At 31.9% G+C, this 14,388-nt stretch overlaps 1 protein-coding gene across 1 annotated transcript in view; it reads left to right on the forward strand.

The window, feature by feature from the left end:
- Positions 1-14,388, forward strand: part of TECRL (trans-2,3-enoyl-CoA reductase like) — a 93,835-nt gene that overhangs the window by 34,657 nt on the left and 44,790 nt on the right. Inside the window, exon 3 of the mRNA XM_082652848.1 lies at positions 12,983-13,027. Coding sequence (XP_082508974.1) covers positions 12,983-13,027 — 45 coding nt within the window. The remainder of the gene's footprint in view (positions 1-12,982; positions 13,028-14,388) is intronic.

Consider the following 14,388-nt stretch of genomic DNA (forward strand, 5'->3'; position numbering starts at 1 on the left):
AAGAGCAATTCATTAGAATTTTGACACACATACCTGGGGGAATAGACTCAATCTGGAAACATTCAAGGTTTTTTCCAAGTCTTAACAATTGGTGAAAACTGAAAAGAAGTAATCTTTGGGACAATATATAATAAAATGTACTTCATATTAAATCATCTTGTGATATAAAAATGTCATTTAAAAAGTTCTAGGGTTTATTGACATGGAAGATTTTCACCTTATGAACTGTTTATCTGCCTTAGCTGAAAACTGTGTTTGGATTTCTCAGTAATTGTAGTAGTTTGATAATGAGAAGTCATATATATCCTAAGCATTTTGTTTATATTTGAAGCTATTGGGTTTGGGGAATGACAAATTAATGTAAACTTTCCTAATCCCAAAAAAGGTGAAATATCTCAATTATAAGAGCAACTATTTGTGTTTGTTTGTATATAGGTCTGGCTGTGCAGGCATGTGTACATAAAGCCATATTAAAATTCTTAGATTGTGTTCAGAAATTACAATGCGATTTTCTGAAAGGGGCCTCTGATTAATAAATAAGTGACTACTACTGAAAAAATTACCAATTTGATACCATTGGTATATTTGAAATCTGCAAATCACCGTAATTCTCATAACCACAGTTTAAGTCTTTGTAATTTTTAATCTGTAATTTTTAATCTAGATACCTGCATAGACTCCTGTTGGATACATTTTCTCATATATTGACCTACTCTAGTATCTTGTCCTTACTACCTAACTACCTCCAGCATCAGGTTCAAGCTTCTTATGGCACAGAAGATTCTCATAATGTCCTCATACTCTGCGTGTATGTGTGTATGTTCATCTTGGTGGCGGCAAAGAAAAATCTATTTAATGTATAATTTGAGGTGTGGGGTGAGGAATGTTTCCTTGGTTTTGTCCCTGTTAAAGAGCAACTGTGTTTTGACTGTGACATTATTCATACTCTATTATTTATTTGCTCTATTAGTTTCTGTAACTCTAGTGAGTTCATATATGATTGATAAATAGGAGAATTATATTAGCATAGTGTGAAATTTACAATTGTTCTTACACATTTTTTATGAGCATGATCACTTTGCACCACTGAGAAACAGTAACTTACTGCAAAGTAAATAACATGAACACATGAAGAAGATGTAGGCAAATAGACACTGTATCACAGTATTTATTTCTTACCTGGCTCAATTTGCCCATGCACTCTGTCTTGGAAATGATTATAATCTATTTCCCCCTTATCTTTGTTAATTTCAGCAGTCACAAATCTTTCTTACACACATCACATCTTTCAATTAGTTGTTAAGAGTTTTTGATTATTTGCATGCATTATCTCGTTTAAGTCTCAAAACATCCCTAAGAGTTAGATAACTTTGTTATCCCTCCTCTATTTGTTTTCAAAAAATTTTGCTTAACATACGAGAAAAATAGGATTCAGAAAGGTAACTTGCTCAAGATAAATAAGACAACTAGTAGATTATAGTCTCAGGATTTAAACCCAGTCAATGTCCACAGACTTTGCAATTAACTAGTAACAAGACACTGATTCATTATACAGGGAAAAGGATTTATTATAAATAACTGATATTACATTTTATTAAAACTATGGTGCATATCTTCTGCCAATTATTCTTCAATAAGAGGCCATGTGTTTATTCAAATCTTATAAATTCACACATTCCTCTGTGCCAGGTAATCTTCTAATCTCCCTATATAGTGGTAATACAAATGACTATAGCTACCTATCCTCATGATGTTGCACAACAGTAAGGAGGAATGTATACTAAGCATCTTAATAGCTACATAAAATCATTTCAGATAGAAAGATCAAAAAGCAAGGTAATGGGAAAAAGTAACTGGGAAGTAGTACTGGGGTCTGCTCATTCTGATAGTATAAGGGAAACCAGGGAAGTGATAGCATCAGAGGAAAACCATTCAAAAACTCAGATTCAGACACAGAGAATGGAATAGTTGAATACAACAAGGTTTAGCATTTTCTAAGTAGTGAAGTAGTTAAGATCATTGATTAGGTGTGATTACAATTATGGATACTAGAATTGAGCCTAGAGAAAAATTTAAATGTGGGAAAAATAAAAAACTTATCATAGTGAAAATAGTAAGATAATTTTTGGGAAGTCCTTGGAGAATCAAAAATTATCTGAGCTAGAAATACTAACTTAATTAAATAGGAAGGAATGGTAGTGATGATGAGGAAGTAGGAGGTTGGAAATATGTGTTTTGGAGGCAATGCATTTATTGGTGAGCATGAGACTCTGGGAAAGAGTGAGAGAGTAGACAGAGAATATTTGGATGAGTAGATCAAGGCACTAAAGGACAGGGAATTTAAGTGATATTAAAATCACCTACAGTGGTACAATGGTAAATGAATAGTGGTAGAGAGGTTGCTCTGAGTTAAGTCCTCAGTGACTTAGATGGAAATACCTGTGGATCATAGATGTCAACAAGAAGAAATAATGCTAAGTAGTAAAGTGTGTTGATAGGCATTACCTGAGGAGAATGGGGAAAAATGTTTTGGATTTAACAGCAAGGAGGATTCCTAATATACTTTTAGGCACACAATTGGGTTTGGCATAAAGAATAAATACCAGTTGAAGAAGATGCAGAAAAGTTTTACATTAAAGTAAGAAGATTGAGGGATTTTTTGAGTGGAAGTTGTTGATTTAAAAGTTGTTGCTGATGACAGACTATAAATGCCCTGAAGTACATTGGAGGAGTCTGAGAAAACATGGATAGGTGGACAGTTAGGTCTGATTAGTTGTTGTACAAAGCCAAATTGGGAGAAGTATCACTCTGATATTGGATGCTCTGAGACACTTGAACAACTAAATGATATCTAAAGTAAATGGGAGTATAGGCATGATGATCAATCCTGGTGGTTCCTTAGAAGTATGGTGGGTAATTACGTGAACAAACTGGTTATAAACTTAAACCAGGGAAGACAAAGAAATAGTTCAGTTGTGCTCTGTATGCTCTTCTTCCTGTCCCACATTTTCTTGCTTTGTGCCCTGTATTTTACTGTGAAATTGGCTTGTTACTTTATGTCTCTTGCTTTCATATTCTTTATTTTATAATTCTGAATATTTGTTTATGCAGCTTTTAAATATTTTTAGAACCATGTCTGTTTTCCTACAGAAGGCTTGCCTTGTGGTTGCAGATTATACAGCATTATAACACTTTGTCTTTCTTACTTGAGAACTTTGTAATAGCAAACTCTCTAGCAGATGCATTTTCTTTTCAAGGTCAGCAAAATTTATACACATTGGTTGATGCTGGTTTGAGTGTTAAAACTTGTTGTTATTGGGTATAAGATAGGAAATTGTCCTCTTATTTTTCAGATACATAAACACTATCACACATATTTTTACTGGTTTCCTTGATTCCATTTTAGCGTTTTCACTTAATTGCGTAGGCGGCATTTATGGTGTACAGGGAATAAAATGGTTCATTTATTTCTAGTGAAGTACTATAAGGAAGGAATCATTTCTCACAAATAAAACAACTGATTCAACAATATTAAATCACCAGAAAGTATTGTAGTACATCAAGGAAGGGTTTTGTATGATACTTGGTGTTTATTTCCAATGAGAAAAGAAACAGAAATCATGTGTTTGCCCATTTGTTCAGGCTTTTAGGCTTTTACTGTTTGGAAAGAGTATAAAAGTACTACTAAAGCAATGTAGCTAAAGTGATAATTCAACGTACACAGGACATTCTGTAATGCTACCGTGTTTCCTATTTAGCATTCCATGGCCTGGTCAATATTTCCTGTCCCTTAATTCTGTTTTGTACACATGAGAACTTCCCATTGGAGCAGGGCTTTTGCTGGACAGGAAAGGAGAAAGTTGTGTACATCTCTGGATGCCAGAATAAGGAAAATAGTTTGCCATTATTAAGAAAAAGTTTGGATTCCCAGATGTACAAAATTTTACTAATAAAACTGCTCAAAAAATTTTAAAAACGTTTTATCAAAATCTGAGATTAACTACTACTTTTTACATCCTTCTTAAATTTTATAAGGTATTCAGAATGCTTAAATCCAAAGAATACTTTCCACTTTGTACATTATTGCTGTCCAGTATTTTGTTTTTGTATATGAATGTAAATTATTACTTATTTATCATTATTAATTTATATTTTCAAATTATATAGATATTCTGCTATCTTATATAAAACATCTACTTATGTGCTAGTTTCTTTGCTCAATATTGTTTAGTTTATCTCATCTCAGTCCTAGAATCAATTTCTTTTTCTCAAAGTTGATCCTTTGGATGTTCATCTACTAACAGACAACAAGGGTCTATTAATGGTAAGATTTGTCAGTCTAACTAATAATGTTACTATTTTATATTTCCTTTAAAAAATACTCCATTTGGAAGCTATTTGAACAATATCTCTTGTTGCCATCATTTTGAAATCTGTTCTCAGTCTAATTGCCCTTCATGAAATTTGAAAATATCAAAAAATGTGAGGTAATTAAAGACTGGATAAAATAGTATGTCTCCAGAGATTTACTTTTGCTTCTTCAGGCAGTAGGGCTGGACTTTGGAACTTACAGATCCCTTGAATCCAAACAAGTATTAAGATGATTCAAAATTCAGCTTCATTCTTTGTGAGAACTTGTGTTTCTGATTTGTCCTTATTTTGTGATACCGGTTGAAAAAGTGGGCTTTTACTAGGACTTTTCCTTCTTGATTGAGAATAAAATCTGCTTTTCTGTTTTCTCAGGCTTGTGAGTCTGTGGAAAGCCTTGCTCAGCTGTCTCTTTCAATATAAGCAGATATCCTGAGAGGAATGTGGCTTCAGTTGCTGGGCTCAGCTTTCTGGGATTCCCTTTCTCCCAGATATTAGCTTCATAATACTTCATTTTTGTTATTAACTCTATGAAGATTTTGATAAAATATTTTGCCATACTTTCTTAGTTGTCCTCAATAGGAAGAATTGGGTAGAACATATAGTTTACTATTGCAGTTAATGGAATTCTTTGCATATGCTTAAGGATGTCTAATGTATGGATTATCATTCAATTTTCTATTTCTTTTAATGTTTTTTATATTCTCTTATTCCTTTTAATTTTCTTCTTCTTGAGTAATTTCTTCTGGTTCATCTTCCAATTGACAAATTCTCTCTTCTGCCTTGTAGTATTGACTATACCATCATTCCATTACATTTTTATTACTATAAAATTAACTGTTTGTTTTCTATAAATTTTATTTGGTATTTTATCAAATAAAACTCTAAATGTTTATAGTGCCATATACTTTTCTCATGTTTTTGATTCCTTATTTTACATCTTTACTCATTTTTTAATAAATTTAGGTGATTAAGTTTATGAGACACTTTACATATCTGATGCTCTCTGGACTTAATCTTGGTCTTTGATCATTTATTGTATTATATGCTGCATTTCAAATGTTAATTTTAAAAAGTACTGATGATTGAGTATATTAATTTGACTATTCATATCATAAACATACCTTGGAAGATTTATTTATTATCAGTGTGAATACACTGAATCATGATCATGGAAATATAGTTTCCAACCAAATGCAATCATTGACTATGGAAAGTCACAAAACTATTTATCCCTAAATGGAATCCATCAGCTTTGTTATCTGCTATTTTAATTTGTTATTTTTAGGGAAATAACATATTTTCTACAAAGTTACATTTACTTCAGTGCATGTATTGAAGATACACACACATATTGGAAGGTAAATGATTCAATGTATCTTTTTAATTTTCCACATATATTTCTCACCTGACCTTTCCTATTTTCTTCTAATTAGTTATATATTATGTGTTAATAAAGTCTCTGCCCATGAAATACTCCCATGCTTTTCCAGTATTCAGTCACTTCAGGCTTCTCTGAATTCCAATGTCTCTTAAAAATGACATTGTAAAATATGTTATGTGCATCATTCTGAGTCATCAGTTGTTCTTTTTAATTTATAAAATACTGAAGAATGGTAATCATGCCATATAGATTCTTATCGTGTATAAGTGGGCACTTAGTATGTATTAAATATAATTTATAACATTGCACTGCATTTCAATTCCTGCATAAACAAGAAGACACAGATAGGGCTTCCCTGGTGGCACAGTGGTTGAGAGTCCACCTGCCGATGCAGGGGATGTGGGTTCGTGCCCTGGTCCGGGAAGATCCCACATGCCACGGAGCGGCTGGACCCGTGAGCCATGGCTGCTGAGCCTGCACATTCAGAGCCTGTGCTCTGCAGCGGGAGAGGCCACAACAGTGAGAGGCCCGTGTACCGCAAAAAAAAAAAAAAAAAAAAAAAAAAAAAAAAAAAAAAAAGACACAGGTAAATGATCATATATTTGGCAAACTTGCAATAAGTTTCCATCCAGAGAGAGTCCACAGATTATGCAATACAAACAGTGATATGCCATTTAAACCATTTATAACTGACATGATTCTTTTGTCCTTTAAATTTGCTACTGAAATGTTTCAATTTCAAAGACATTAATATGCATAACAGAAAAAAAGATAAGAGGAAACAAGAATTTACTTCAAAATTTATAGCAGCATTATTTACAGTTGCCAAGATATGCAAGCAACCTAAGTGTCCATCAACAAATGAATGGATAAAGAAGATGTGATATAGATATATGCAATGGACTAATACTCATCTATAGAAACGAATGAAAATTTGCCATATGCAGCAACATGGATGGAATTGGAGGGTATTATGCTAAGTGAAATAAGCCAAACAGAGAAAGAAAAGTACTGTATGATATCACTTATCTGTGGAATCTAAAAACATACAACAAACTAGTAAATATAACTAAAAGGAAGCAGACTCACAGATATGGAGAGCAAACTAGTGGTTACCAGTGGGGAGACAGAAAGGGAGAGGATCAACATAGCGGTAGAGGATTAAGAGGTACAAACTATTATATATAAAATAAGCTACAAGGATTTATTGTACAACACAGGGAATATAGCCAATATTTTATAATAACTATCAATAGAGTACAACCTTTAAAAATTGCAAATCACTATATTGTACATTTGTATATAATATTGTACATCAACTATATGTCAATAAGAAATAAATAAATTAAATAAAAGTCCCAGTTAAGGCTTAGAACAATCAAGGGATTGAGGAATAAGAGTGGCTACATATATTCATTTTCCTGTCCTTCACTTATTGCTTTCCTTTTACTACTCTTTGACATGCTATTTACTGATTTAAAAGAATCAGAAAAAAAATAAAACACGGTATATTAGAAAGTTTAGTAAATTGAGAATTGAGAGTCTTGGGTGCTAGACCAGACTTAACCATTAAATCATTGATTTAATTTAGGCAAATAATTTCATCATACTTGGCCTTATCTTTTTCATTGTTATGATTAATAGTAGATATATTTTGAAGAATTTTACAGTATGAATATTCTATGATGAAAAATTTTATGTCTGCTTATTATACATACAAGCATTATGCATGTTATGTAGTTTATGCTTATTATGCCAATTATTTTTCTTAATTTAATTTACCTTAAGCAAGGATTAAAAATATATATTATTAGGATGATTGACAAAACCTGATACAAAGTTTCAGATATTCATTTTTTAATAATACAGAATTATTAATAAATGTTTTTTTGAGAAGTGATATGTATCTTAAAAGTTTTTCAGTCCACCTCCCCACAAAATAGAGGAATTTATGCTACATTACCTTTTAAATATTCACATTACACATATCTATGAGAGGAAGCCAGTGGTTAACCACTTTCAGTGAAATTCTTACCTTGCACAAATACTCTTTCTTCCAGTTAACCCTAAAGGTGTTTTTAATAGTCCTTGTTTTTATTCTGCTTAATAATTTTTCAGTATTTAAAAATTACTTTCATTTTCCCCTAAATCTTTTTCTTTAGATAAAATATATACAATGTTTCAGAATCACCTCATGAAAAGCAGCATTTCAAGACCAATCATCATGCTTGATGTTTTCAACAAATGGCCTCTTGCCTGTTATCTTTTCTTCAAAGTGCTGTGTATAGATGTATGTTCAAAACTCAGATCTGGTGTCATAGAATTTAAGCACAGGAGACTACTACCATCCCTCTTCTGGAAAATTAATTTCTTTATTTTACCTCATGCTTATAGTTCCTTTAATTTATTTCTCATTACACTCTGGTTTTATTTGCTTGCCTTACAAGGTTATCTTGAAATGGGATGCCATTTGAAATGCACTTAGCAGCTACTGGTTCACAATTGTTTTTCAATTACACTTGCAGTTATTTTAGTTCATTTCAGGAAATCATTTTAGATTAAATCAAGTTGATTTCATAAGTTTTAGAGATTTTTTAAAAAAATGTTTCTTTCCTATAGGATTTTAATGGTCTTCTAATTATGTTTATTTTAGCATTTATAGTATTACTGTCATTTTCTGGGGTAAGAAAAAAGTCTATTGAAGGTGAAATGCAGTGTTCTATGCTCAGAAATTTACCATGAAAACCTCTTCATCAAATATTGATGATATCCTTCCTTTATTAATTTTCATATAGGGAATATCATTAAGAGATTTTGCATTATATTAACTTTTAGTACATATTCACATTATGCCAGACTTTATTATTCCAGATAGAATTCTAAATGGTTCTTTTGTATTAATGTCTTGTTATTCATCTATTCATATAACTATTTTTTCCATTTTTTATATTTTTAACCTTAAAATGAATCTGCATTGTTTTATACATATATACACATAGTCCTTTTATATGTACTTGTATTTAAAAAAAGTTAATATATAACATATTTATATTACATATAAACACATTAATTATATATAGTTCACTTTTCAAATGGGTTATTGAAAATAACAATTAATACACTTTAAATTTATGATGCTACATTTTTGAGGCTTTATTACCTAAAGGTTTTGTTGACATGTCACATATTTATTTTTCTGAACATTTCAAATGTATTTCCTAATATCCTGTATATATCAATTATTTAGAAAATATGGGCCTTCTTTGCTTCTTCCTCTCTGGAACTGTCATCTCCCAGATTAACTCTGACTGCAACACTTGTATCTAGTGGTAGGTCACAGTGAACAACCCAGACAAATTCACTTGTTTTCTCCTACATGCAGTTATGGAATTTTGAGGCACTGAACTGAGCCGCATAGAAACTTGTACAACATTGTTTTATCTTACTTATGCTAAATTCTTGAACACAGCCAGCTCTGCATAGCATATTCTTAAGAACTGCATTCTATTTCTCTTTACTCTTCATCCCATCTCACCGCACCAGCCACAAAGAACCCAAGATGTAAACAACAAAAATAAATCACTGCTTTCTTTCCCCAAACGTCTCTGTGGTCCGCTATGAATATTCCACCATGTTAATTAAGTGGTTTCTTTAATTAATCCTTAACTGTTCTCAGAATTTCTCCCTCCTAGTAGGACTGGTGATCAAGAAAATGGTAGAGGTTAGGGGGCAAGTTTTACCTAGAGTCTTATGTAAGGGAGTCAAGTTCTAGGTCATGAAGGATACTAATTATTTCTGAAAAGTTCCTATAGTACTTTTTCTTCTAAATTTCTCCTCTTTCAGTATTAATATGACACATATGTTTCATTTAAGTATTCAATACCATGTGTAATCAAGAACTAACAAGAATAATTTTAATACCTTATAAACTATACCACACTAAATAATTTAATCTATGCATGCTTTAGTCTGTATGTTGTAACTACTAATTGGCTCTATATTTTCATATACACAAAGATAGAACACATGCCATCAGTGAGTCAAGAATAAAATATTTCTCTATTGCTGACTTTTGTCATTTCTAAAATTGAATACCTGGAAATATGAATGGTGCATTTCAGTTAAAATTTATACTGTTGATCAATATTCTATAAGAGGAATTCCAATCATAATAAAATGATGGCAGTCAACATGTTCTTAGGTACATCTTGGCATATGTACTTGAGTGTATGTAGCTTATAACATATTTTAGATGATTTATGTCCAATATAATTATATTATTGCCCTCTTCCTTTATGTTTCAAAATTTTAAAACAAATCTTTTTGAAGAAAGAAAATGTTCAAACCTTTAAATCTGTTTTATTTATCTTACAGGATTTAATTCAATCACTGATGCCAATTTTTATAAAAAACTCTATAATACAGAGCTTTAGGAAATGTATTTTATTTTATAATAAAATACAATATATATATATTAGATCCATATTATTCAGAATAAAGAATGAACATTAATCTTATAAAAACACAAATGTATCTCTACAATTTAAGTTATTGAAACAAAAATTCAAGAAACAATACTGAACCTGTCTATCCAGAGTTTATCCTAATATATGACATCCAGTGCCATGACAATCCATTTCTGCTTTATTCTATTCTACTCCTTTATATAATGCTGAGAATAACATTAATTCTATTTTTCAACTTACTAATGGGTCACAAGCAGTTTAGAAAACCCTATCTTACTAAAATAAATATATTTGAATTACATGCAGACATTACTTATTTAGGATGTTACTACATAGTGATATGAACACTTCCATTCATCAAGGATAGAACGCGAAGTCATGCCTAGAATATGACAGGAGTTACACAAGTCAAGTTCAATACCTTAAGTAATTTAAGATACTGGCAGATGCATTAGATCTACTACACAGTCATAATTCAGCTGTGAGCCAGTTGTCCAAATTCAAATGTACTCAGCATTATAAATAATATTCTAGACCATTCATATATGCTAAAAAACCTTGTACAACATGGGTCCTTTATCCCTTATAAACTGTCTTTTTCTCTGCTGTTCTTCCAGCCTATTCCATCTCACCCCAACAATCACAGAGCATTTCAGAAAATGTATGCTTTGCTCTTTGAAAAGATGACTGAAACTAATCTATAGCTTTAATAGGCAGTTATTAATTCTCTTTCACTAGGACACAGTATTCAAAGATCACCACCATTAAGTGCCGGGTTTATTTCATAAGTAGATTTATAGTTTATCCTTGTTGAGAGAGTTGGAAGGACATGGTTTTCCCTGAAGGTGTTTAGAGCTTCTGACTCCTCTGACTGATCATTGTGGATTCAGCCAGTATTGATTCATCTAGTTCATAGACATATCTATTTGCCTAAAATGATAGAGTAAGTTTTGCGTTGGCATTTCCACCATTAAAGGCATCATAAAGTGCTATTAAAAATGATGTTTTACATGAATATTGTTAAAATGGACAGAACTTGACAGCTTATGCACACTAATCATAAGTGCTCAATGACTATTTGTCAAATATAAATGGAATGTTATAAGTTTTGTCTTTTCTTCAATATCCATAATTGGAAACAATTAAAACTGTAGACATCTCTTTGCATTTGTTTCCATTATGCTTCTTTGGCAGCAGATTTTCAGTATGAATAATAAAGATAGCTATTTATAAATGCTTTTCAACAGATGATGTTAACATGCATTTCAGAACAACAAATGGCTATATAAATAATAACAATTATTAGTAAATACAAAACAAAAATAAAGTCTCTTTACCTGCATATTTTCTAATTAAAAAGAATCAAATGTCAGAGTTAAATGTCTGTGTCTTCCGCATTTGCCTTGCTATTACTAAATTTTGTTTAGATATAATCCTAAATAGCTTTTAACTTGTGATTACAAGTTTTGACTTATGAGTTTTTTGTCCATGAGAACTTGCATGTATAGTTGTCTTTTTGCAGTAAATTTAGAAAGAATTGATCCCAATAGTCTAGTTATGCCATGTTATCATTAATTACTCTGACACTTTAGAAAGTAATGTTTTGAGAATGAAATAACAACAGTGGAATATTCTTTTGATGATTTCTTCTTTTATTTTTTATTAACTGAATGTGCTTAAAATTGTACTTCAAAGTTAAGAATTAAATTTTCAATAGAGACTTTAAAATAGTAACATAGAATTCATTTTAAGAGAAAATAATTATATTCTGGTAATTGTGAACCAACATTTTTTTTATGGCAGTGTGTAATAAAGGTATTTTGATTTTCCTAACCAGACAGAATTTTTAGTAATCTATGTATTACTAATAGTAGTATAAGTAGAAGATACTAAAGTGATGATTCTGCTATAATTAATATGCCCATAATACTAAAAGTCGATGGTATATATTATTCTGATAGAGTGTCTTACTCCTGATAGAGAAAATAACTCACTTTCACATGCTAATGTTAAATAAATCTTAAATGAAGTCAGAGTTCTCCAGTTTTAAATGAAGATGTTTAAGATTATTTTTTGAAGAATAATTTTCGAAAAGCACACAAGTCATAGGTCACTTATTTTAGAACATGTCCACAAATTGAATGCAACTACTTAAAAAGTCCTCAGATCAAAAAGCAGAAAAACACCACTCCTAAAGCTCCCATCATGCTTTCTTCCAGAACTATCCACAGTGCTTCTCAGCACCCTGCAAAGGATAACCACTATCTCCATTTCCGGCACTGAATGATAATTTTTATTCACTTCCTGAGATCTAATCTGTCTTCCAATGGAAACTATTGCTTTTAAAATGTGTTTAGGGCTTCCTGGTGGCACAGTGGTTAAGAATCCGCCTGCCAATGCAGGGGGGCACAGTTCAAGCCCTGGTGTGGGAAGATCCCACATGCCGCAGAGCCCGTGCACTAAAACTACTAAGCCTGCTCTCTAGAGCCCGCAAGCCACAACTACTGAGCCCACGTACCACAACTACTGAAGCCTGCATGCCTAGAGCCTGTGCTCTGCAAGAGAAGCCAACGCAATTAGAAGCCCGCACACCTCAACGAAGAGTAGCCCGCTCTCACCACAGCTAGAGAAAGCCCCTAAGAAGTAATGAACACCCAATGAAGCCATAAATAAATAAATAAATAAATGTATTTATTTAAAAAATAAATAAATAAAATGTGTTTACACCTGTGCTTACAATTAAATGTTATTTTTCATTGAATAGGTCCAAAGTGGTACCCTTCTCGAGTGGGCCTGCAGCTAGAACGTGGTAAGAACCAATTTCACGAATCTATTTATTTAATTGAGTCCCTTTGCTGTCTCAATAGATAATATTTATTTATCACTTACTAAATGGCAGGTATTGTAATAAATACTTTAAATATATTATCTCATTTGATCCTCCCAAAAAGGTAATGTTCCCCTTTTATGGGCAAGGAATTTTAGTCTTACAGAAATAAATTTCACACATTCACTGTCAGTGTGTATTGGAGACAGGATCTGAACTAACATCTGTATCAAAAGCTTTTACTGCTATATTCCTGCAATCTACTGCTTCCTGATATATACTCAGGGATACAGCTTAGCTCTGTTTCCTTTTTTTTTCTATTTAAAAACAGAATAAGGGAGGTAAGGAGGAACAGAATGAATGAATTATAGGGAAAAGTATTGTATCCATTAATAACCCTCAAGTATTTCAAAATTTCAAACCCTATTCTCCATTCAGAAAATTTATAAATATACACACTAAAGCGAATCCTGTTTAGAATGATTGTTTTTGACATTGCATCAACATGACCTTAAATTTGGACTTGTTAAATAAAAACTGTGAGTAGAATGTAAATTTGGGGGGGCTACTCAGTTCAGGTCCATGATAGTAAGTCTACAAGAGGCATCTATTAAGGAATTTCAATATCTAAATTTTTCCATTCAATTGTGAACTGAATTTTATTTTTCTGCAGTTTTTGCTTTTCCTAATATTCAGTGTATCATTTCTTAGATATCACATTCACTTAAGGACAAATGATGATTTTCTTGGATTTCTCTAAGATATTCTGTTTTCATTGTTATCTTAAATATTCCATCTTTCTATGAGATGTCTATGTTGAAAACATAGGAATCCACATCATTCTTAAAAGTCACACTTTCTTAAGGTCTCACATTTTTCCAAACTCAATTGTTCAAGACAAATTCCCATCTGGCTAGAGTTTAAAAGAGAATCATTGTCTTGTTTATTTTTGCCTCTGCAGGGCATAGTATGTGCCAGGCACATAAATACCTTTCAACACACGGATACTGAAATAACATAAAATGAAATAGTGGTTTTGTTTTCTGAACTTGACTCTTATATAAAAAAAACTGAGAACGCCACAGGCATCAATGTCAAGTGTAACTTCAATTTGAAGGACACTATATGGGACTGGGGGATTTCTGTTACTTCACCCTTTCTAGTGAATGTGACTTTTTACTTTCCCCTCACTTATATACCTGGTTAAGTGTTCCAGGGTGTGATCTGAATAAAGTATAACCCTCCAAGTGTTCTTTGATAGGAATATGATGGCATATTTTAAAAAACGAATCAATGCATTTAGTAATACAAGCAGGACATGGTGCCAAGAAGAGGTTATTTGC

This window comes from Grampus griseus, assembly GCF_964374135.1.
Source record: "Grampus griseus genome assembly, chromosome: 4".
Taxonomy (NCBI): Eukaryota; Metazoa; Chordata; class Mammalia; order Artiodactyla; family Delphinidae; genus Grampus; species Grampus griseus.